This window comes from Echiichthys vipera (genome assembly GCF_963691815.1).
Source record: "Echiichthys vipera genome assembly, chromosome: 7".
NCBI lineage: Eukaryota > Metazoa > Chordata > Actinopteri > Perciformes > Trachinidae > Echiichthys > Echiichthys vipera.
In genome coordinates, this window is record NC_139832.1 from 7,013,227 (window position 1) to 7,039,707 (window position 26,481).

General features: G+C 39.2%; 2 protein-coding genes across 2 annotated transcripts; one reads left to right on the plus strand and one right to left on the minus strand.

Moving 5' to 3' along the window:
* Positions 1-299: 299 nt before the first annotated feature.
* sv2 (synaptic vesicle glycoprotein 2) lies at positions 300-10,704 on the minus strand. The gene is made up of 13 exons (XM_083916751.1): positions 10,551-10,704; positions 6,941-7,039; positions 5,992-6,153; positions 5,389-5,551; positions 4,924-5,045; positions 4,593-4,756; positions 4,423-4,503; positions 4,034-4,132; positions 3,189-3,277; positions 2,717-2,844; positions 2,420-2,515; positions 2,128-2,287; positions 300-1,107 (listed from the first exon to the last, which is right to left on the minus strand). Exons 1-13 carry the CDS (start codon positions 10,642-10,644, stop codon positions 924-926), a joined length of 1,641 nt encoding a protein of 546 aa, XP_083772877.1. The 5' UTR covers positions 10,645-10,704; the 3' UTR covers positions 300-923.
* Positions 10,705-10,906: 202 nt separating this feature from the next.
* On the plus strand, positions 10,907-25,133 carry snx1a (sorting nexin 1a). Its single transcript, XM_083916750.1, has 15 exons — positions 10,907-11,234; positions 14,475-15,456; positions 16,703-16,839; positions 16,954-17,029; positions 17,316-17,359; positions 17,613-17,754; positions 17,830-17,908; positions 18,033-18,108; positions 18,368-18,481; positions 19,508-19,601; positions 19,929-20,134; positions 20,704-20,847; positions 21,733-21,813; positions 21,918-21,989; positions 22,701-25,133. The coding sequence occupies exons 1-15, from the start codon at positions 11,103-11,105 to the stop codon at positions 22,749-22,751; spliced, it is 2,430 nt and encodes an 809-aa protein (XP_083772876.1). The 5' UTR covers positions 10,907-11,102; the 3' UTR covers positions 22,752-25,133.
* Positions 25,134-26,481: the final 1,348 nt, after the last annotated feature.

The window sequence follows — 26,481 nt, forward strand, 5'->3', positions numbered from 1 at the left end:
TGACATAATATTTTGACAATTTCAACCAAAAAAAGGATTGGGCTGAAGCAACTTGCTTTTATTAGCCCACCCTTCAGGTCACAAACTGTGAAAAACTTGTGTCAGGTAATAATTATGAGTATTACACACAATTTCTACCAATACATCCCCCTAAATCCTACAAACGGATCCTTTAATTACAGGAACTGAATATTTGTATTTCTTGAGAGGTGATATAAAACACAAAACATGAAGATAAAAATTAAAATTTATTGAATATTAATTTTCCCAACAAGCATCAGTAGACATAAAGTACAGATAGCTTGAAAGAATCACTTATGGGAATATGTAATTTTACATCAATTGTGATCTGATATGAAAAATGAAAAATCTTTGGTTTTCCACAGGAGTGCTGAACCGGTGTGATCCAGTTTGTGCAGGAAAAAAAACAATGATTGGGTGGATTATAAAAAGCTTTGCAGCGGGAATGATCCTGAGATCCTCTAAAAGTCTACAGATGTAAACAAAATGTGGAATGTCCAGTGATTAATTCAGATGCAGCTTTTAGCGAACAGCAAAACTCTTGAGTCACCAGATAGTCAGACGCCTAAAAGTGTGTGCCCTTCACATGTCGCCACACACACACACACACACACGCACAGGCACACACACACACAAACACGCGCACACACACACACTTCCTTTTTCTTAGAAAGTGGAGACTATCCCCACTGTATTTTGACAAAACCTCCTATGGTTGGCATTTAAATAAAAAGGCACAGAGAGAAAACTGAAGGCACGGTATTCAAACATCCTCTGGGAGCAGAAACGAGGAGATCAGAGAACAAAGGCAGCGATCCTCCAGTCTGCTTCCAAAGCGACATTAAGACAATGGTTTTCTAATAACTTATTCATATAAGATAAAGTCGATTCTGACGGATCGATCAGGTGAGCTCAGTCTGTTTGGTCTGTGGAAGCAGAAGAGCCACCAGTCCTCCGGTCAGCAGCAGAGCCGACACCAGCAGGACCGGCACCGCGCAGTTTGTGTCCACCAACTTTCCAAAAGCTACGTTACCCATGATGGCTGCCACTCGGCCCACGCCCGTGAAGAATCCGAGAGCAGAGGACCTGAAGGAAAGAAGAGGAACACCGGGACGTGTGAGCAGCTATTGTTATATGTACCAACAGAGTTCATTTAAGTGCACAACAACACTCTTTCCCCAAAACTGGGACGATTCCTGCTGATTTCATTTGTTTAGATACAATGTTTTCTCTCATACTGGACAAATCCCAACTAATAGTTTGTTTTGAAGGGAAGGAAAGAAAGCATCACGGGGTTTCTAAAGTTTGAGAAAACACAATAACAGGGTTCACTCTTTTCTAGAGATCATTTTCCAGGGGCTGGTTTCACAAAGATAGACTTTGACTTGGATCTAACTGCTAGTCAGACTTCAGATAGATATCCAAATTCATCCGAATAACACGGCTCTTAGTCCACAGTTAGCCGGGGAGAAGGGTGGCTAACTTTGTAGTGACCACCAGTGACCACCAGTGACCACCAGACCAGTCGAAAATATCTTTGTTATACTGGTCCCAGGACATTTCCAGTGATGATCTAGCAAAGAACTGCTTTATTTTGGCAAGAGTTGCAACCTAAAATGTTGGATCATATCAGATAATATATGTTGGTGTATCAGATAATATGCAACGATCCAATATCACGTAATTTAGCCCCGAAAAAAACTACTTTAAGGGAGTTTCACTTGGATAAAATGGGTGTAGACAGTTGCCTGCACAGCAATTACAGCCTTTTGAAAAAACTCTCATCCATAAACTAATGTGACCATTTGACGGTAATGTGACCCAGAACAAATCCTGTCAGATGACAATGTTATCCTATCGTTTCAGGGAGCTCTGATAGACTAGTAGCTAATTTTCAGTTAACAGAAAATATTAAAATAATATTCCAGGACATTAAACTTTTCCTCTTATTCTCCATGACAGGTGGACACATACAGTACATATTTATATTTTGTAAAACAATATTTTTTTCCTTTATCCCACAGACTGGTTTGGTGATCCTCACTTTCACCATGTTTACGTCACTTTTCTGGACTCTGTTGAACTCCAGTTTTCAGAAAAAGTTACCGTAGCTGTGTTGGGTAGAGCTCCGTTCCCAACACGTCCAGGGCGTCCCAGGCGATCATCGACACTCCGCTGAAGACGCAGGACAGGATCAGACTATGGAGTTTTGTTTGGACCATGTAGATGAGGAAGACGCTCAGACTGGACACCAGCAGGCTGCAGGCTGGAGACACAACATAGAAGGTGATGAGATTTAGAGTCATTCAAGGTATAAAAACGGTCTGGTTATGTGGATGGACATCAGGACCTTTTGTTAAAGAATAGTTCTTGATAAAATAGTGATGCACAGACTCACACAGTAGAGCCTTTCCTCCTACGCTGTCCATTATCAGGATGGTAAAGATGTTTCCTGGTAAGTTCGACGCAGCGACTATGAAGCCCTCCACGTACACTAGATACAGGAAGGTAAAAAAGAAAAATGAGATTATATTTATATATCAAATTATGCTGTTTCTAGGTCGCAGGGGGCTGGAGCCTCTCCCAGCATGCAGCGGGTTGGGACAGACATTCTATGTGTGCTTTATTTCCAGATCTGTGTTTGCTGATGAAAGTAAGAGATCAACATAAACTCTTCATCATCACAGACACACACCTGCTGTGTTGACTGGGTAGCAGCTTTGGTTGCGGAGCGGAGATGGCAGTGACACGTTTGCACAGGGTGAGCCGCCGTTCTCAACTCTCTCAAACAGCTCCGGGAACCACATCCACAGCCCGTAGTAACTATACACAGACACACACACACACACATACATATATATATATATTTGAATTAGAATAACTGGTACAGTCATTTTTTCATGTAAAACTATACTAAACTACACTGAGGCTGCAGTAGTTTGGTATAAAGCATCAGAGACAAGATCATTTTTAACAGTTTTTGCATTTAACCATCATGATTCCTGGGTGTTGAAGATAAAATATTCTCAAAGTTTATCTCTCGTTGTCGTTTAAAGCTGCCGGCTGCAGATTTATCTCATCAGCAGTGTTAAAACACAACGGCTGTATATCCAGTTTCACTACAGATGCTATAGTCTACATGTTGACGTGCAGAGGAGGTTTCTCACCCGAAGGAGATGCAGTAGAAGATGATGAGCAGAGCGATGCTCCTGGATTTGAGCGAACCATTAAACATCTGTTTAATGGGCAACAAGCCCTGCAAGTTTAACCACAGAAGTAATAATGATTAGTTTAAAAACGCTGCACAGTGGACAACTGCCCACAGGCCCCCTGAAGTCTTACTGCCAACTGGTTTGTGCCAACTTGAATAATGTTTGGAAATTAAAATTAAACTAACAATAACTGACACTATGAGGACCTCATGGTGGCTCCTGCTTCGTTATTTAATCTCCATTTAACTTTTACTTGCTAACAAATGTCCAGTTTTAAGCTCCTAATTATTTGATTCTATTATTCTTTAATTGACCTGTTAAACCAAATAAACAAAGTGAACCTGGATAGCAGCTGAAATAATTAGACAATTAATCAATCGACAGAAAATAGATCTCCAGAGATTTTGACGATTGATTGAATTGTTTTGGTCATTTTTTTTCAGCAAAAATGCCAAAAATTCACAAGTTTTAGCTTTGCAAATGTGATGATTTTGCTGCTTTTCTATATAAAAAAGTAAACTGAATCTCTTTGGTTTTTGGACTACTACTGTTGGAATAAAATAAGATATTTTACCATTTACGGACTGAAAAAATATATTGATGAACTAAGAAAATAATCAGATTAACTGGGTCCATGCAGGATTACAGAAAGTTTAGCTTCAGGTCAATCCTACCTTTCTACTTCAGGCCCTACAAGGACACATATTAAACAGCAGAATTGAATAAGATGTGCTTTTACACAGATGCTGTCCTCTGACTCAACTCTGTGGATGCTGAGATGTCTGAGTTTGTCACATTACCTTTTTCAAAGCAGAGACAAGTCTCTCTCTTGGTGAAAGCCCGGTTCTGGTCTCCTTCGGTTCCCCTCTTTGCTTGGAGTTGGTGCACAAACCAAATTCCTTTAAAAGAGGTTAAGATACAAGTCAGTTACACTTACAGTAGATAATTGGTCTGTAGAATAAAGGAAGGAAGTGTTTAGAGAACTTGAACAAACCGCTTACAAATATTGTACTCTTTCATGACAAATATCACTTCCCTTTTGATAGTTTTATTATCAGTCATTTACACCTCTATCGTGTGCTTCAATCGTGTGCTTTCAACACTTATGGGTGTCTAATTATTAAGCTAACATGTTCGATTTGTCCACCAAACATTTATAATGGACTGTAGAACATCATTAAGTTCATACCGTAAAATCCTTTCCCTTTCCCCACATGTTCAGCTCAAACATCTTTTGGAATACGCGGATCGCCTCTTTCTCCCGTCCAGCCTGATAAAGACAGAACAAAAACCTCAAAGGCTGCTCGGAAGTAAAAAAGCAGGCTGCAAACACAATAACTAGTCTGACACTTTAGGTACCTCCATGAGGAACTTGGGGCTTTCAGGCATGAGCAGCCTGAAGAGGAGTGCGGAGGTGAGGCTGGGGACAGAGCAGAGCACCACAAACAGTCTCCAGCTCTGAAAGTCCAGTGATCCCAGTGAGAAATGTGCCCACCTTCTTGGAATCACCAACCAGGCTAAACCTGCAAATAAGAACACACAAATAGATCAGAATCATCAAAGTCCCACACCAGTAAGCTAACATGCACTAAATATATGTATAGTAGCACTTATGCATTTATGAATTCATTTTTTTATTATCTTGCAACACTGTTACTTTTTTATGTTGGGAGTAATGTGTCTTCATCACCTGCAGCCAGGATGTTTCCTGCCATCCAGAAGGTGGCCAGAGCGCTGATCATTGCACCTCTCCTGAGTCGGGGCATAAACTCTGAGAAGTAGGAGAAGATGACAGGGATCGACCCACCGACACTGCAGAGGGGGAAAAACAGACAAAACAAAAGATTCTTCAGCTGCACACGACTGTTTACTCATCTTGGAGACCTATCAAAAAGGGACACTGGTTGTTCAAACGAAGGCCCTTGCGAGTAGAGGTAAAACTTTCACATTTTACCAATCTATTACTATTCATTTGCATGACTCATATTTTGCACCTAAAGTGGTTTAAACCATTTATTCATTTTAGGATGAAAACTCTGTTGGTTGCAGTATAATCTCTTGAAGCAGTGAGACGTACTTCACACAGTTTTTGTCTGCCAGCTAAATTACTTTGTGTAAATAATAAATGTAAAACAAATGCAAATCATGTGCTCACCCGATGCCGCTGATGAACCGCAGCAGCAGAAAGAGCCAGAACCACGGCGCCGCGCTGGCCAGACCCCCGAACACCCCGTTAACAGTCAGGGACACAACCAAGACCCTGCAGCGTCCCCTCTGGTCAGCCAAGTAACCCCAAATGTAGCCGCCAAACATCATTCCTAGAAAACAGGAATCACGTCTAGTTTTAGCCCTTCTGTGCTGTCAAAGTTTTTCAAAAATCTGTAACATTTCTAAAACATATAACATATGTGTTTATATTTATCAGGACTAATTTAATATTTTTCGGGGGTATGAGATCTGCCACAGGTGACATGATGTTTAACTGTCGTGTTCACATGCAACTTCTCTGTTAATTTTTTTGTAATTATCAATTAGTCATCCACAATTTCTCAGAACCCACAGTGCTGTCTTTAATTGGCTTGTTTTCTCCAACCAACAGTCCAAAACCCAAAGATATTAACTTTACTGTTATATATGACTGTTATAAATCAGCACAACCTTCATCTGAGAAGCTGGAACCAGAGAATCTTTGCATTTTTGCTTGAAAAAAAAACTTGCTCTGATATGATAACTGATTTATTAAATGATTGGGATTCACCGAGGAAAATGCTGGCGGTGAGCAGGCCCATGTCTGAAGAGCTCAGCAGCAGATCGCAGCGCGCCGTTGGCAGGAGAAAAGAAACGCAGAGAATCTCCACAGCGTCGCTGGCGTTGGCCCAGCCGCACACCACCAACAGCAGCCAGTGGAACAAACCAAAACCTGCGAGCAGAACAAAGAGTGAACAAACAAAGAGAGAAAAGTTATCCATTAACAAAAATCACCTGATGTCTTTGTGGGCCTATTTTAAAAGTGCTCAACTGTTATGTAGTCCAGCTGCCCCACTCATTTACGGTCAACAGACACCTCTGTTACACATGTTGTAAAGTTACTCTTAATCTTAATCTAAAACTGAGCTGAATTCTTTCACAATAGTGAACCCGAATGACATTTTGAATATGTTGCTTTGCCATTTGGATATCTACATTGCAACTGTTATGTCCAAACAATTTCCATAAGCTCAGTTTTAATACACGATGAAAAAAAACATGTCATTTTAGAAAGATGTAGTTTAAACTGATCCATCTAAATCCTAAACACTGGATTTAGACGAGGCTTCCCTCTCCACAAAACATCAATATGTTGACTTTTGCATTTGTTTTACCTTACTTTTATTGTACTTATAGCAGTACTTATATAGTACTTATTTTACTTATGGCAGGGCATTATGGGCAAAATCTTCTATCTTTATATAGGTAGTTTCATATTTTGATAGCGATATACATCACAATATAGCATGTTAGGTCGTTCAATAAATAAAGAAATAAATAGTCTATATGAAATTACCACAAAAGCTTTTTTTTGTGTTAAAATGTGTGAATTAAGTAAGTGTATTTCCTAATTTTATTAAGAACTTCAGTGCTTTAGAAGAAGAGTTTAAGAGCGAAGTGTTCAAGAGCAACACAAAAATGACAGCCAATAGCAACAACACCATGAACTCTTCTATTACCTGCTTCCTCTACGGCTTCCTCATATGTTAATCTTCTCTGCGTGCTCCTGCCGACATCACGTTTGATGTGTGATGCACTCCTGTCGAAAATGACCTCACCTAAAAATCAGCCGCAAACACACAAACGGGTCAAGAGAAACACAGGTTCCAGGTAAGAGGGATATTTAAGATTACAAAAGCTTCAGAGCGTCAGTTTGTTGGTACATATCAAGACACAAGCTTGGTATGAAAGAGATGAAATATTAATGTTAGCTGATGGGAAACTGGGTAAAGCTGCATTGGATGAGAGAGGCAGAAGTTTGTCTTCTGCAGCGATGATGGCACTCGAAACGCCTCCTCAGCTGAGTGTGCATTAGGGTTGGGCATCTCTGGCATGAGGCCGATACGATACGCATCTCGATACACTGTCCCAAATCTGATGCATTTATGATACATATGGAGCACCTACCGATGCAATACGATACGATTCACAACTCAATCACGATGCACTGCGATTCAACAAAATCTGATTCAACAAAGTACGATTCGATGCGACACGATACGATGCGACACGATTCACAAGTCAATCATCATGCACTGCACAATTCAATGAGTTTGATTATTTATTAATCAAATAAAAGATCTCTCACAAACAAGTTCTGTATAAACATTACAACATGTTCATTATTATTAATAAAAACAATTAAATGCAAGATGAAGCTCAGCTTAGATGTGCTTAGCACTCTTTCAACTCACCAGTGAGTAAAGTAAGTAAAGAAAAAAGAAAGAAAATAAATTACCCTCTCACAACGAGGTCTTCCATAGCTTCTTACAAAAGGAAACATGTAAACTAGATTCAGCAGTCATATGCTGTTGTAAACAAACACCAGTGTCACGTTGAACCAGTCGTATCAGTAACTTAGCTTATCTGTTGTGAGAATAAACAAACATGTGCAAATTATTTATTGAATCAAAAGAAAATGGTGTCAACAGAACACCTTGTGGCCATCCAGAATAGTGCACAACTGCACAACAGTCAGTCATTTAAGCCAGGTGTTCTACGCTCAGATTTTTCTTCAGGAATATGAGCTGATCGACATGATCAGGGTGAAGTAAATTGCGTTGTGCCGTAACAATGTCACCTGCAATGCTAAACACACTGTAAGGCTGGATATCTTTACAAATAAAGATGGCTATAGCGCCATTTATCGTCTTTGCACGAGCGGAGCTGTTAGCCAGCGGAGCATGGAAAAAGTTTTCAATGTGTCGCTCACCGCTCTTGGACGTAGTCGCCACATCTGACTCCACGGCGGGGGATGCCGGGTTACTGGCGGAGGCCACGGTCACACCGTGCCGTCGCTTCAGGTGACTAATGAGGTTTGTGGTGCTCCCTGTGTACCGTACAGCAGCAGGGCACATTTTGCAAATTGCGTCTGACTTGACAAGTTCTCCTTTTGCTTTGTAAAATCCGTAGTAGGTGAGTAGATTTTCTCCGCCTGCGTTATGTTTGTTTTGAACAGCATGCGCACGTCCATCAAAACGTCCCAGGCGCATAGTATAGTATACATCCGCGGTGCACGTTAACGTAACATAGATCCTGTTTAGTCAGAGTAAAAATGTCCAAAAATAACATCTTATTTGGTTTGTTACATGTACAAAAAAATGCAGAAACCACTCAATGATTAAAATATCGAATTTTACCGATGCAAACTTTTAATAATCGATGCATCTCGATTTTTTTTCCAAAATTGCATCTATTCACAGCTGTTCTACCAATGCACTCGCATCTCACCTGCACGTGTCCGTGTATCGATGCGTATCGGTTAATCTTCCCATCCCTAGTGTGCATGCATTGTATTTTTTAAGATTATGTGTTTTGTTCGTGGAAAATCTAAAATCTAAAAAGTAACCTGTTAAATAAATGTAGTGGTATGAAAAACAGTAGAATATTTCCCTCTGAAATGGATTTAATACAATGTAAATACTCAAATAAAGTAGGCTACAAGTACCTGGAAATGATACAGTTCAGTAAATGTAGTTAGTCACTGGAGATGATTCTTAAAGAAATGGTTCTCATTATTTTGATCTACTAAGTCAATATTTTGAGATACTATCAAGTCATTAATTTCAGATGCTAAATCCTTATTATGAAACAGTAATACATTATTTTGAGATAATAAGTCAATATTCCAAACTACTAAGTCATTATTCTGAGACACTACTCTGTCATTATTTTGAGTTACTAATAACTGATTATTACTAAATCAGTAATAATACTAAATCATTATTTTTGAGTTACTAATAACTGATTATTACTAAATCAGTAATAATACTAAATCATTATTTTTGAGTTACTAATAACTGATTATTACTAAATCAGTAATAATACTTAATCCTTATTTTTGAGTTACTTAGTCATCATTTTGAGCCATTATTTTGAGACACAAGCTTGTCATTTGGAGAAATATCCCCTTAATTTCCAAATACTATTATTATTCTGAGATATACCTAACTCATTATTCTTTAGATAGTATGTCATTATTTTGAGGTAAGTCACTATTTTTGAAGTACGAAGGCATTATTTCAAAAATACTTGCTTGTTACTTTGCTAAAGTTCCTCATTATTTTCAGATATTGTCATTATTCTGAGATACTAAGTCATTATTTCAAAAACATTTTGTATATTTTAACCCTCCGGCCACTATGGCACCCTTTTTGGGCTTTGCAAGACTTGTTTTTGCTCTAATTATGGCATTTTTATTATTTCACTTTTATTATATTGGTATTGCATCACTAACTAATTGAATTGAATTGAATTAACACTGAAAAAAACTAAATTTTGCATTGTTTACACAACTTACTCATGTTGGGCCTTGTGTAGGTGAAGCAAAAAAAACAACCTGAAATCTATGTTGAAAAATATACATTTATGAAAACCAAGAAAACACTGCATTTTTGTATCTCATTCAAAAAGAACATGCATTTCATTATCTTGGGACTGCATCCTGCTCTGGGAGGAGGCCTCGGGGAAGACCCAGGACTAGGCGGAGAGATTATATCTCCACACTGGCCTGGGAACGCCTCAGGATCCCCCAGTTAGAGCTGGTTAATGTGGCCCGGGGAAGGGAAGTTTGGTCAGCAGTTTTAGCAGGGGACCCCAAACTGTGTTTATCATCTGATCCACTTATTCCTCAGTTTGTTTATGCAGGTGCTTTAAAAAAGTGATATTTTTTTTGTAATAAATTGGTATTTAGACTGTCAAAATTAGAAAAAATGAATTCAAATTTGCTATACACAAGTAGGTCTGGGGTTAATGAACCCATATATGAATTCTATATATGATCCAGAGACCAAAAGGGGCCTCTAAGGGCAGAACCTAATTTTTTTTAAACAGTGTCCTGAGGATTGATGACTTACGGGATCTTTATTTAGGCCTATTTTGTTTTAATTTCAATTACATTAGCATCAATGAGCTTCCATACATACCATAGCTTTGGGACCCTTAGTTATAACAGCAATACTTGACTATATATTGTAGCTAAATAATGTAAGAACTATTGAAAGACATGTTATATATGGCTGCGTGTGTGTTGTTAAATCAAAAAGTGTTGGAGTGCAAAGAACTGTTTACCTTCATCTGAGTCCAGCTCGTTTGACTCCCGGTAGTCGCCGGCGAGAAGCGGCTCTCGCGCATCCACGTCCCCGGTATTTACGTGACGAGACATCCCCCCGACCCCCCCAAAAAAGTCGGACGTGTCTAATATGGGCACTGAGCTGCGGACAGATTAACGTAAACTGCTGCAACACCCCTGTCCAGGTCCATGTTACTGTTTCAACCGCTGCATCTGTCTCATGACTACCAACCTACCAACCAAGCCGCTCTGGCTAACAGTGAAGCTAACCTGACAAGAAGGAGGACCAGGAAGTAAAACAAGCACGGCGGCACTTTGCACGTCCTGAACCTCCAGTCAAGTCACTCCTCTGTTCGGGTTTAGTTGTACGACATCCAAGCGAACCACACCACAGCGCTGTAGCTTTATGAGCGACGGAGGTTAACGTTAGCCGCTAAAGGAGACACGTCTGTGCGGCGTTGAGCAAGAGGAGCAGAAGAGAAGAAGAAGAAGAGGGGAGCCGTTGACGTTGCCTCCCCTTGTTGTGTGTGTGTTTTTAAGAAGATTGAAAGATGGCGACCAGCTCGGAGCGCAGTCCTCCTCCGTTCCCGGACTCCGAGGATCAAGATGTGCTGGACTCTGAAGACGTCGGAGGCCGAGATAGTGATGAGGAAGACGACGGGGACGACCTCTTCACGAGCGCAGTATGTCTGAACGTAACGTTGGAGTTAACGTTGATTTCATGCGCTAAGCTATTAGCTGCCTCTGATTTGGGCTAACTGACATTAACTGCCAAATACTAACAATTAACTTAGCTAACTGACATTAACTGCCAAAATACTAACAGTTAACTTAGCTAACTGACATTAACTGCCAAAATACTAACAGTTAACTTAGCTAACTGACATTAACTGCCAAAATACTAACAATTAACTTAGCTAACTGACCTTAACTGCCAAAATACTAACCGTTAACTTAGCTAACCGACATTAACTTCCAACATACTAACAATTAACTTAGCTAACTGACATTAAAGCCAAAATACTAACAGTTAACTTAGCTAAATTACATTAACTGCCAAAATACTAACACTTATCTAACTGATATTAACTGTCAAAATAGTAGTTATTTGGCTAACAGACATTGACTTCATAAAAACTAATTAAACTAACTTAGCTGACGCCAACGAAGAAAGCTAATAAGGCGTTTTTAGCAAAAGCTTTGAACGGGTGTTGACAGACATTTGGCTAGTTTTAGCTTCGAGGAAACTGTAAGAAAATCACGTTAACACAACCAACTGTCGTGTCTGATCACGTTTGACTTGCAGCATTTACTGGAACCTAAGTTATGCCACTTTCTATGACCGTGTCTGGCTTTAAAGCAGCTTTGTATTGATCTTTGACAGTGTTGCAAACGCCCATTTTGGTACTGATTTCTTCCTGAAAAGTTGCAATGTAGCAGTGATTTGATCAGGTCGAGTAGGAAACCAGATGACACGAGTTAATCAAATAAAGTTCCTAGTCGGTCAGTGATATGTTGGTGTTGCCTGAGCAGATTCTCTTACACACTTCCAGGTTAACTTGCATTAAAATCTGAAGGTATGCTCTTTAACATTTAGTGGACTTTTAGGCCATGCACATGTAAAAGCAGCCTAATGTTAGCAGTGTGCAGAGAATGAAGGCTGTGGGGTTTGTTTTTGATATCTTGGAGTTTGTTATTCACAATAAGAAGTGGTTTAAAATTCACTTTCCTTTTTTTTGTTTTTTTGAATGAGGATTAAAAAGCTGGCTCTGCAGCCTCCTGTCATGTGAGTGGGCTGTGGTCACATGGTCAGAACCCGGATGTTTTCCCACAGTCAAAGTTCAGAGAGAGAGAGATTGGAAAGTTGCTGTCTTTGATTTTTTTTTTTACTCACTGCTGCATGGAAGTCATTACTCAGCAAGTTGTTTGGATGGATGTAACATTCAACAGAGCCAGTAGCTGAAGTAATGTTTGGAGATGGACCAGGGCTATCACAGAAAAGGAACATGTTTATCAGTTCGTTGTTTACACTATACATATATAGGTGAGAGGTGTTTCCCATAACACCAGAATTTTAAATAATAATGCAATACTAGTATAAAAAATAACTCTTGATACGTCGCCAAAAAAAAGGCCCTAGGCACACAATAGGATCATATTTAATTCAAATTAAATCAAGATCAAATTTAAAATATGCACAAAATGCTGGTTCACAAAAAGTCATTAAACACATAAACACACAGTTGATTTTTCTTCCCAGTTGTCTGTTTAGCCTTGGGTTTAAAATGATTGTTGATCTGCCTTTTTAATAGCTTCCGTGCTTTCGATACTATTGAATGTGGATAATATAGCGATTTGAATCACATGGTTTTAGCATTCATACTTCACATGGTATTGATGTATGAATGCTTTTGACAGTGAGGGTGGACTAAATATTACACCGCACAGACAGGATAACATCTAAACAACATGATGACTTTGAGAATGTTGTGTTATTAGCCATATTTGAGTGAAAATGCATGCATTTTGGATGTAAAGATCATACAACTGGAGACTTCGATTACAGTTTCAGAAGGTTTAATGGACATTTTCTTTTCAAAGTTTATGGTATGAGAATATGTCTTGTTAATTTTGCCAGTTTGCGGGCGGCAGCGAGCTGAGAGGTGATTGTAATGTTGTCTCCAGTGAGGATGGATTAAATATTACAACTCGCAATTTTACAACGTGACCCCTGGAGCGATATCGACTGAGGTCTTGTGCTTCTGGTAGGAACACTGATGCCGAACAGGCCAAAGGATATAAACAGGACAGAGTGTGACCCCGTGGCCCTTCAGATTGGGAGGTTGGGCTGGTAAACCTTTCCCGTAAAAACTGCATCACTGCAGAAATCGTACAGCCCTTATGCACAATGAGGCATGAAGAAGATAGGTCAATATAACATAATACAATTCAACAGCACCTCAAACTACAGCCTCCAAAATGATCATAAAGTTTAATCAACACCTTTCCATAAAAGTTTCAACAATAACGGGACTTTACAATCTTTAAGAAGAGAGGCTTTATTGCTGTTACTGTTCTAAAATTAGTTTTAACTAGACATACCTATTAAACTGGCAACTGAGTGTATTCACTGTATTCTTTGTGAGAACATGATAGAATCTTAATAATGATAATAATATAATATCGCACTTATGCAAACAAAGTTAAAAACTGCTTCACATAAAAATAAGAATAGAAAAAAGGAAACAGAGCGACAACATGACGGTACTAAAAGAGCATCATTCAAATTAAAAATAATGTTTTTTGCTACACACCATGTAGTGTGGAACTTTTTATTAAAAAAAAAAACGTTTGGTCTTCTGTTGTGAGTTTGGAAAAGTGTCACCTGGAGGCTCAGAATCAAGTTGAACAATCCCGTGCAAATAAGCACGAAAGCAAACATTAGGCTGTTGACTCATAAATCTAAAGAGACATCTAATAGGCAGCCATATTTGCCCCTTTCATTATCTGCTAAAGTTGGGTTTTTAGCAATATCATATTCAAATCCAAGGTTTGGGGCATTTTCTTTATGGTATGAGGAGATGTCTTTTTAATGACAACGTCTAATTTTGTAAGCTTAATTTCTTGTGATTAGATTAGAAGATTATCATTTACAAGAAAAACTTTTTAGTCATATGTAAAACAAAATTTGAAGATTCCCTGCTTTGTCGTGTTAAGTATGATTATTAAGTGGATAATTTGGGATTTTGGATTGTTTGACATAAAAAAAAATCAACATAACAATGGGCTGAAGAATACAGGGATGGGCTTTCTTTTTGCTATTTCCTGACATTTTATTGTCCGGATGATTTGTCCAAAACATAATTGACAGATTTTTAGTTGCAGCCCTTTTAAAGAACATCTTTTTTCTCTTTTCCCCTCAGCTCCAGAGCACCCCTCCACTGACCGAAATGGACACCACACTGCCGCCTGCCAGTCAACTCAGTGATGTTTTATTGAACCCCCCCAGTGACATCATGGATGATCCCCTAATCGAGCCCCTCGTTAGCCAAACAGAAAACACACCAGCAAGCGAAGTCGTCAGCGAACCCTTGGATGATTTTGTCGACCTAACAAACAACGTAAGCGACTCTCCTGATGAATCCGTCGCAGCTGAAAGTGCCGTTACAGATACAGTTGCAGCAAAAGACACAACTGAAATCCCTTTAGATGAGCCCTCAGATGATTTTGTTGACATATTTGGAAGTGAAACTGAATCCCCACAAGAGGAAGTTGTGGTTGCAGATGACACTGTTGAAGAAGCAACTGTGAAAACTGAAGTGACCAGTGATGTTACAGAGACACCTGGTGATGAGGAAACAGGAAGTGATGATGAACAGGAAGTAAAAGAAACTTCCACTGATCAAATTATTGACCTCAGTGGCGATTTACCTGCCAGCGTCACACAACAGCCACCACCTGCCAGTGACACATTCGTCGACCCATTGGTTGACCTCCTTGGTGATGCTCCACCAGCTGCCAAAGCTAAAATACCCAGCCGGGAAACAGTCGACCTGTTCGAAGACGAAGGAAGCGACTTGTTCACAGAATCGCGGCACACTAAATCCGCCAAGCCGCTACAGAAAAGCCTCTTCGGTGAACCCGATGAGGATCTGTTCGGTGAGCCGCTTGGTGCCACCTCAAGGAAAACCGTCAGCAAAGAGCAGAAGGACAAACCTGCCGCAACCAAAGCTGCCACTGATGTTAGTATCACAGGTGGGCCTCTGCAAGACAGTGCTCCCGCAGAACCTGCTGATATCTTCACTGAGGAAGCCGTCGCCACAGTGCCCAGCATCAAAAGCACCAGCACTGTCAACTCCAAGACTAATGGAGTCCACTCTGAAGAGGAGGCGGATATATTTGCTGGTGGGTCCACTAGTTTTCTTTAACACGTAAAATGACCCAGATTTTAGGGTTTAGTGTTCTAAGGGGAGCATTAGTGACAAAGGGGGTGTTCATATAACACAAAAATTTATGGTAGGTTTATTTATAGCACATTTCAGCAACAAGGCAATTCAAAGTGCTTTACGTAAAAACAAAACACATTTAGAAACAGTCATTTAAGACAATAGACAATAAAAAAAGCTAAAAACAAAAAAAAAAAGAATAAGACGGATGTAAAATACAATTATGCTTTTTATTTCAGTTAATTTGTTAGCCAACATGTGGGAACACTTAGACTCAGACTTCTCTTTATTGATCCCTTTGGGATGACTCCCGCAAGGAAATTTAATAGTTACTAGTTAATAGCTTGAGTTACATTCAAAGTCATGTGTGCAGCAGATAACTGCACTCTCAAGTTTTTTTATTGGAAGTAACAACATAGCCAGAACAAAAAACACCAGATGGTCATATTATGGCTTTGCGGTGTATGTCTTTACTTTGCAGTGTTTATTTTTTGGAGCTATGTTTGCCATTATTTAATAAGGTTTGTTTTATTAGATATTGGACGGAGGAAAGCTTACAGGAAATGAGGGGAGACAGATGGAGGATGACTCGCAGCAAAGGTTCACTGCCAGATTGAAACCAGGGATTTATTTTATTGTCAACCAGAGATACAGTCTTTTGTCTTTTAGTCTCCGCTTTCTTCTTTCTTGTCAAAAACCGGCACCTACACTACCCGCAATGCAATTTGATCACTGACAGTTCAGTCGGAGTGTGCTAGTAGTGCATACTCCAGTCTAGTCCAGACCCCCATATTTACTTGTAGTCTTCAGGTCCGACCAACACTGACTTAATGGACATTACTTTCGGCGATTTATCAATTTTATTTTTTACATATGCACCATTCCTCCCCAACACCTGTAAACTGACTTTGGTGTGTACAAGTGAGGGAGCTCCCCTTTAACTGTTTGATAAATTAGACACTTGTGACTTCTGTTTACAAGAACGGGTCCACATGTGACTCGGCTGTAATACGCCAAAGACTGTAAGCAAACAAGACTGTAGCTGTTCAAGAGTCCATGTCTGACACAAATACTTATTCAAGTTCATGCACAGACAGCCCAAGAGGTAAAGTAAATGACGGACATCTCTCTCTGCACATTTCCATTCAGCATCTAATGACCTCAGTCTGTTGGTTTTTTTTTTTGTTTCTTTTCCTCTCTAACAGAAGCCACAGTGGAGCTGTCTCTCGACAGTCCACGGGATGAGAGAAAGAAAGATGTGATGGCCAAACCGTCTGCGTCCGCCCCCTCGCTGTCAGCAGCTGCCAGCCTGGCCAAGCCACAGTCTGCTGCCTTAGAGGAGGTAAAAACACACACACATCAAATCCCAGAGTGAAATTCCCAGTGAGACCGCAGCAAAGTAATGAATGAAAACTGTTCAGTGATTTGCTAATTTAAGTTTCAATTTTTGTTTCAGTTGGAAGAAGAGGAAGAAGAAGAACAGGATGACAAATTTGACATCAACGTTTCTGTCAAAGACCCTGAAAAAATAGGTGCAAGTTATTATTTTTATTCCGTTTTGGCCTGTTTTATTATTTAGTTAATTGCAGTGAGGCTAGTAATTGCTGTGCACTGTAAACATCAAGTTAGCAAAGATTTTTATGAGAAATTCAATTATTTCAAACTTGTGAAAAAGACCAAAGAACCAAAAAGTGAAATTAGTGAGAAATTATCAGAAAGGAAACCCACATACATCTTGCCTCGAGTAATATCTCATAAGTATTCATATCAGTTTGTGTCTTTTTTCACTGACTTTCATCTTCCTTCCTTTTTTTTCAGGGGATGGGATGAACGCCTATATGGCCTACAAAGTAGCCACACAGGTAAAAACTTATACACTCTACAGTGTTTCACTTGATCTGAAGTTGGTCAGCTTCAATCCAGAGGACGTTCAGTCACTCATCATATGTGTTGTAACAGTGAGGAAACACTGGTCAGCATATTGAAGGAGAAACGCCCATGCACTGGTTTTGAAAGGCAAACGTAGATTGCATCATAGTTTTATGGTAGTAACTGACCAAACTGAAGCCTGTTCGATACATGAAATCCAACCAATAATCTGAATCTGTGTTTCAGACCACTCTGGCCATGTTCCGCAACAAGACATTTACAGTGAGGCGACGCTTCAGCGACTTCCTCGGCCTCTATGAGAAGCTTTCTGAAAAACATGGACCAAATGGATTCATTGTGCCTCCGCCACCAGAGAAGAGCATCCTGGGTATGCTGACTTGGCTTTACTGTAACCATCAATCTAATCTCCAGCAGCTATAAGAAGGGATGTTGTCTTGCACAGGTATGACAAAGATGAAGGTGGGAAAGGAAGATTCCTCATCTGTAGACTTTGTTGAGAGAAGAAGAGGCGCTTTGGAGAGGTAAGAGGAATGAGTCATAGAGGAAGAGGAACGTAATCAAAGCTGCTTTATGTCAATTAGTTATAAAAATCGGTGTTCTTAGCTGCAGGAAAGTGAGACTTTTTCTCATTTTCCTATTTAAAAGGTATCTCCAGAGGGTGGTAAATCATCCATCACTTCTCCAAGATCCCGATGTCAGAGAGTTCCTGGAGAGAGAAGAAGTAAGTTTGAGTTTGAGGAGCCTCAGGGCTTTGTCCGTTTTTAATAAGACAAACATTTTTTTCGTTTTACACCCAGTCCACTGGAATACTGTACTGTTTAAGACAGAAAACATGCTTGCATCTGGAAATCAGTGTTCATGTTGAAGTAACCATTCAGAGCAGTGTATTATTCTTCTGCCATTTACTTCTATTCGATCTCTTTGTGTATCTGAAGTTTTGCTACATGATAGCTGTACTCTGATAATGTGTGTGTCTTTAGTTGCCCAGAGCAGTGAGCACCCAGGCTCTGAGCGGCGCCGGCTTCCTGAAAATGATCAACAAAGCAACAGATGCAGTCAGTAAAATGACTATCAAGATGAATGAGTCAGACGTGGTGAGTTACGCTGTAAACAGACACTCCTGCTGCATCAGGGCTTTTTAAGAGTGAAAACCGTTGTGAACAGCAGTAATGAGGAAATCTGCATCCAGTAAAAAGCAGAACATTTCAGGTTCTCAGTTAAAGTCTGATGGCATACTCTGATCAAAGCACTAAAGGGCAAAGTGCCATATTAGATCCTTTTTTGTGCACACTGGCTTACCATAACATTTTTCTGTTAACTTAACAATTTTTGCAATTAATCTTAGTTTGTTCTGAGGAGAATTTCGTGGGTTCCTTTGTGTCCTCTGGTGTTGACACAGTATTTATGATAACCATAAATGATCAGACAGACTGGAAAACACATTCTTTTGTAAACCCATCTGGTGCTATTGATTGAAGCTTTTGTGGCCAGTGTTTGCTATGGTGCAAGATAACACTTAACTCTGAATTTAGTGGATAGTGCCGTAGTTTACTATGAACTGAAGATGAAGCAGCCGGTCACGCCGATCAAAGAGCTTGTTTGTCAAGAGTTGTTGTATAAAGACACTGATTTCCTCTTGATCTGAGCTCAAAGTAACTCTCACAGGCATACTGAGTTTATTCAGATATTCAACAGAATGGTTATTTCAGCATACATACACACGTTACAATACATGCAAAAGTACATTAAACCGCACTCCAGTGTTTTCACAATCGATTTCCGGTGTGTTTTAAGCTCAACACTTTCTTCACAGAGCACCAGAGTAATATTTTGCATACATGTCATATCAAGGTTGTTGTATGAATCTTTAAAGTCCTTTAAGTCACTAACCTTTAATGAGTCTGTTACTCATTTGCATATTCACCTTAGTAACCAAAAATACTGAGGTTCAATCATCATACAGATGTTATTCACGATAAGTCTTATCTGCTTGGTGATGCAGTGTGATTTAACGTAGTTTAGCTTTTTACAGTAGTGTGCTTTATCCTCTGTAACGTCACAGAGCTCAGTCTTCACATAACAGACGACACACTTGTTGTAACAGTGTGTTTTTACTGCAGTGGTTTGAGGAGAAGCTGCAAGAGGTGGAGTCTGCAGACCAGCAGTTCAGGAAGCTCCACACGCTGGTGGAATCTCTGGTCCTCCACAGAAAAGGTTAGTCGTCTCCCCTCCAACCTCAAAAAGAAACCGTGTTTCTTCATTTAATGTCCCGAGCTGATTATTCGTTAGTCTGACGAGGGATGAGGATAATTTTTCCACAAAGATCAGGTTTCTCTATCTTTTACTCCACCATGACATGAGCTGGTGTCAGAAAATGGATCAGTATGGGAATATTTGAAAATCACTTATTATTAGCAAGTTGAGTTTGTGATCCATCTTCCCTAGATGATCACTTAGTTATTTTTTTACTCCCAATGATGACGATTCTAACTACATGTTGAAATTTTTTATATAATCATTTTAATCGCTCTTGCCCTCCAGAGCTGTCGTTAAACACAGCCAGCTTTGCGAAAAGCGCCGCCATGCTGGGCAGCGCGGAGGACAACACGGCTCTGTCCCGAGCTCTCTCTCAGCTGGCAGAGGTGGAGGACAAGATGGAGCAGTTACACCAGGAACAGGCTGCCAACGACACTTTCAGCTTTGCCGAACTCATCGCAGATTACATCCGCCTGCTTGGATCCGTGAGGGTACTGACAAGATCTGTTTGAATCTTTTCTGGATGTCCCGAAAAACATTTGTTTGTTTGTCCATAAAAATCACCCACAATGTTAAAGTAATAGAAGCGCTGTCACTTTTTTCCCAGACTAGATTTAGAGTTATTACATTTCATGTTGTGCACGTTGTTACATTCATTACAAACTTGAGATCGAATTTTAATTTAGTCCAAGTAGCTGTGTTGCCAATAAACTAGAACTACGGTGGAATGGATGCGATTGAGTAATTGTATAAACTATGAAGAACGAGGCAGTGTCATAGTATTGCGTTATTTTATCTGAGCAGCCTTTTCACTCACGTCTCCCAAAATATCAAATTTCAAAGCCTAAAGTATGACTTCGGAATCTGGTATTATTCTAAAGTTGGTTAAACATTTTTATTACTCTCCCCATAACAAGCAAACTTTCCGTGAACTAAAGGCTTGGATATGATTTGAACAGCTGTTCTGAAGAGGAGCCTCAGCGACATGGCTAAAGTAAATAACCAAAACTCAACATGAATTGATCCTTTGTGTGTGTGCGTGTGTGTTTGTGACCTGCAGGGGTCGTTTGATCACCGGATGAAGGCGTGGCAGCGTTGGCAGGATGCTCAGGCTGTGCTGCAAAAGAAGAGGGAGACCGAGGCCAAACTGCTTTGGGCCAACAAGCCCGACAAACTGCAGCTGGCCAAAGAGGAGATCGCTGAGGTACAGCGCAGGCAGAAATCACCACAGTAAAATTAACTTGTGTGTTTTTTTTCCAGATTCAGAACAATGTTTGAGTGCTGAATGGGCGTCTTGAAAAGCCTTTATATTGTTCCTGTCATTAGAAACAGGAAGCACTATTGGATACAACACAAATTGAGTTTAATTGATTTTGAATGAACTTGATTAGTGTCAGGACACAGTAAAGTCTGTCTGTCATGAACTAATTTAATGAAAAAACGGGTGCACTGGAGCAACATGTGCTCATTTATTTTGTCCCGGCAAGAAAAAGCTTAAATATTGAATGTTTAGGTTTCTTCCTACATACAAAATATGCCTTATTCTGTCTGATAAGGCTGCTTTTAATCCTCAATATTCTTTAAGGATGACTTTAATAAATCACTTTAATCGAGCATTGGGCATTATTTAGGAAATTCATTAAAAAAAGAAAGGTTAAGACTTAAAAGTGAACATCACAACATTTGATGTACAAAAAACAACATTTTGATTATTATTTTTTTGGCAGTTTTTGAAGCCTTTATTATAAAGGATAGACAGGAAATGGGGTGAGAGAGGAGGAGACATGCAGCTAAGGGCCGCAGGTCAGAGTCGAACCCGCGGCCACTGCCTTGAGGACCCTCAGCCTCTTAACATGGGGCGACTGCTCTGACCACTCGCCCACACACCCCAATATTTTTGAGAAGACTTTCTTAGTGTGGAATATGAAACACGTAGACACAACTTTAACTCATAATTCTGACTAAGAAACTCTATTTAACTCATCATATTCTTACTTCTATCATTCACTACATTTCCTTCTTTTTAATGTCCTGACACGATTGTGCGTCGTTCCTGAGCGTCTTTGAACTCTTCTCCTCTCGTTCACAGTGGGAGGCCAAAGTGACGCAGTACGAGAGAGACTTTGACAGAGTTTCTGCTACTGTGCGCAAGGAAGTGGTCCGCTTTGAGGTATTGACGTTCATCTGTGTTACATTCAGTAACAATTCAGTTACTGGACAGCTGAAGGTGTTCTTCATCACTGACCGCTGGATTGTTTTTATTTAATCAAACAGAAAGAAAAGGCCAGGAACTGTAAAAGAGAGATAATTAAATACTTGGAGTGTCTGCTTCAGTCTCAGCAACAGGTGAGTCTCTCTCTTTCTCCCCAAATGGGAATAGTTAACATTTCCATAATCAAATGTTCTTGTCAAGCCAGTCAGTGTACATCTATAAATAGGACTTTTCTAACTATGACAGTCCTTGTTTTGATTCATCGTATTACAGAATTGTTTGTTTTTTCTCATCATAGAAAGGATTTGGAGCTGGTGATCTGCAGCAGTATAATATGTTTATATTATTAAAATGAAAAGTTACAAATGGAAGAGTGAGAAATTTGCAGATTCAGTGATCTACAAAATTTTAATATTTTAGGAAAAGAGGGTATGCATTATTTTTTTTTACACGATGACAGGAGAAGGAAAGATGGGCAAATATATCTCACTGTCATCCTTTTTTATCTGTAGTATTTCTTGTTTGGAAATAATATTATTTTCTTTTTAGATATTTAAAAAATATTTATGTCTGTTTGTAAATTGGTGGCAAATCCTTTCACTAGCACTCAGGGGTTTTTTATGCCACCCTTGATTTTTCTTTTCTTATTATACTTTTCTTTTCTTATATGCACGGATAAACAACTAAGAAAGATTAGGGGTCCAAGTAACAATTAACTTCATTGTTAATTCATCTGTCGATAAGTTAAGTTAGATAGCACGCTGTTAATCCTAAATATCACCCCCTTCTTTTCTGTTTATTACGAATGAGACTGACCCTGTTGTCTCTTGTGTTCTTTTCTCCAGCTCATAAAGTACTGGGAGGCTTTCTTACCAGAAGCAAAAGCAATCGCCTAATCCTTCGAGCACCAGCCACAAGAGGCTGCCTTCTTCTTATACACTTTACCTCTTGCCTTTAAACCAAGGAAAATGCGCGCATTGTAAAGGGAGAAACAATCAACCTGTTTTTTTAATCACCTTTAACATATAGCTCTGTACTCTATTGTATTAATAATTGTATATTTTTCATTTAACCTTCCACAAATATTTTCTTATTAGATGAAAAGAGTTTGCGTACACAAAGATATGGACACGCGGAAAAAAGAGAAAATAGATGAACGATTCCATTGATTTCCACAAGAGACAGGAAATGAACCGAGTCGGTCGTTCTCAGGGTTTTCTCCCCCCTCGTGTGATCAGGAGCTCCCTCACATCAGCAGTGGTTAATTGTTTACAGCGCGGCTGCTCTCTCATCGAATATTTCTGGGGACCCAGATGAAGAAAGTGGCCCGGAGTCTCACTATGTTTCCTCTTTTTAACGATTCAAAGGGATAAAAACAACCGTTAAATGAATAAATAAATCTAATGAGCACTTCCACCAGGTGGATAAAGTACTTAAGTACCAGCCATGGTTTTTTCTTTTTGTCGTTTTTCTTTGAGATTTGAAATACTATTGATGCTGAGGGGAGGGGTGCAGGGTATCGAGAGGCATTAGGTTAGCGGTGTCTACAGCTTGGTCAAGGGTCGCATCGTAGGTCAAGCTTGTGAGTTTAATGTTTTAGGTATATGATTTCAATCATAGTGCAAACTTTACTCTTCTAACTACACATGTCTGTGCCTTTTTTCAAGTCAGAAGGGTGTTTTTGGTATAATCCAGTTTGGGAGAAAGTTGTACACATTTGTGGGCTTGTTAACAGTTACTTCCACAACAGCCAGAATGATATAATGATTCGAGTTGAAATGCTTGTGTTTTCATGTTTAAACCCATTTACTACAAATTGTTTTTTCTTATAACTCTGGAAAGAAGAAGAAGAAAAAACTTGTACTACCATAACCTACTGTATGAAAATCAACCTGCACAGACTTGAAACAGGTAATCCTGTGAGCGTCACGTCTCAGTCTGTTGTTGTCAAAGTTGTTTAGTGAGGCAGTACAGAAAGTGTTATTTGACACTTTTAAGGCATTACCAGGCAACAGTCACACAAATGCTGATGTGTCTACTGTGTGGATTAGACTTCTCAACCACGTTTCAAGTCTCTGCAAGTATATTTTCATGCTTTAGTAGTGAAATGAAAGGAAAGCAAAGGCTGCCTGGACAGAAGAGTTCTGAGTCCTGCTCGGAGATCTGGTTGGCAGTAATGAGGGCTGAAACTAATTATTTTCATTGCGTTAATCTTTCAATTATGTTTTTGTCTATTCATTGTTTCTCCAAGGTGACATCTTGAGATCGTGTTATCGGACTAACAGTAAAAAAAAAATGTAAAAAGCAAGGTACCATGTGGAGTTTTTGACCAGTTATAACATTGTAGAATAATGTTTTCAAGTTTAGTTCCTCATTTTTGTTGGTATCTCACACTGGTGATGCAATACACACTGCCGCTGATGGTTTCATGCTTTCTGCTGATCGACAGCTAGGTGGCAGCGATGTGCCAACAAAGGCAAGCAAGGAAAATGATACGAGCTTGTAAACATTGATGCAAGCAGTGCAGAGTTCACATTATTCCACACAGAAAAAGAAACATCTCTGCAAACGTCGTACGAGGAACAAAATGCATTCAACGCATTTGATAAACTTTTAAAATATGCATTTTATTTGGTGAGAAACACTGAATGTAAACATAACTCTGGTTTACAAAATTCCACAGGGTACCTGTTAATTAAAAAAAGGCAAATCCTCACATTTGAGAAAGTGGAACCAGCGACTGTTGGCTGATAATATCAGCATTAATTAAGACTGTGAGTGCTAGTAAATGGGCAACAACATGCAAATTAAGACTGTAGATACTGACTGATAGACGTGAGATCAATGTCAAATACTAACTGTACTGATGTCATGACGAACCTGATCCCCTGAAGCCTCAGTCTGTTCAATCAACTTGAGTTTCAACACCAAACTGTATCAAACCTGCGTCACGTGGCACCGCTGTCATCTTTGGATTACAGCTTTAATTTGACATTTGCACACTTAAATTGAAGCTGCGTAGTGACGAGCTACGCTATCGTGTGTTGTCTTCTCTTAACTTGCAGACATTTCTTTGCACAGTTTTTTTTTTTTCTTTTTTACAATTCGATGCTTGTTTTCAACTGTTAAACAGCCCGCAAATAAATGTGGTTGTTAGTGAGGCCTCGTACTCTGTCATCACTTGTCAATATGCAGAGCAATGTCAGCACTGTGTCATAGAAATTTCCTTTAAACAAATCAATAAAAGTTGCACTGTTTACACTTGGAAATTTTCTCGACCTTAAGACTCAAGTGTCTTTTTTTCTCCACTTGCGTCGTTTTACAGAAGCACCTCATGAATATGATTTCATAAAAGCCACGAAACAGTTTTCTTGTATGTCACAAAAGAAAAGATGTAGAGTCAAAGACAAAGTTATTCAAAAAAAGTCAGTATGGTATTTCAAAAAAAGCAAAGAAGGCATAATGTAGTATGTTAAAAACATGTCAAGGCTTTAAATAAAGTTATTATATAGTATGTTTTTTTTTAAAAAAAAAGGTAAAATATAATATGTCCAAAACATGCGTAAATCAGTCCTGGGATAGCCTGTCTAAAACAGTCACAGCATAGTTTGTTGAAAAAAGTCAAGAAAAGTCATTTTAGTGTTTCTAAAAAATAAGCCCAACAAAAAAAAGGCATATTTATATTATGTCATAAAAAGTCAAAATATGTTGTAATATGTCCCAAAAAATGCTTAAATCAGTCATAGGATAGATTGTCTAAAGCAGTCATAGTAGTTTTTTGAAAAAACTAAAAAAAAAAGATGCCAAAAGTCATCATGTGTCCATAAATAAAGCCCCAAAAAAGTCTCAGAAAAAAAAGCAAAAAATGTTAAAATATAATATGTCCCAAAAATCCTTGAATGAGTCATGGAAAAGCCTGTCTAAAATGGTGATAGCATAGTATGTTGAAAGTACTTAAGACACGTCATGTTATAGTGCCTCCAAAAATAAGCCCAAAAAGTCACAGTACAGGATGTTGAAAAAAGCTTTAAATAGTCACAGTGTAGTATCTTAAAACATGTCATAAAAAGTCAAAAATGTCATAAAAAGGTTTTAAATAAAGTCATAGTATAGAATGTTAAAATAGTCCTAAAAAGTCATAGTGTAGTTTGTCAAACCCATAAAACAAGAGTCCCTGTGTTGACCAATAATGGAGTGTGGACTGGTGGCTGGAGAGGTGCCAGTTCATCCCCTGGGCACTGCCGAGGTGCAGCGTGTGTGTAAAATGAAAAATAACAGAGTGAAATTTAATTTTCCCAATTAAGGAATTCTTCTTCTTAATCAGCATTATCAGCTCTAAATATGTGCCTAATGATTGATCTGTAATCTGAAACACTCTGCTGTACATAAGCATCCTTGTCAGGACTGAACTGTTGTTAAAGGTTTTCCATCGTCAACTAGTCACTGACGTCTTTAAGGATACAGATCCCCATAAACACCAAATTTATGTTAAACCCAACAAGAGTCATTCATCTTCAACCGCTTGTCCCTGTCGGGGTCGCGGGGGGACTGGAGCCGATCCCAGCTGACATCGGGCGTGAGGCGGGGTACACCCTGGACAGGACGCCAGTCCATCACAGGACACAT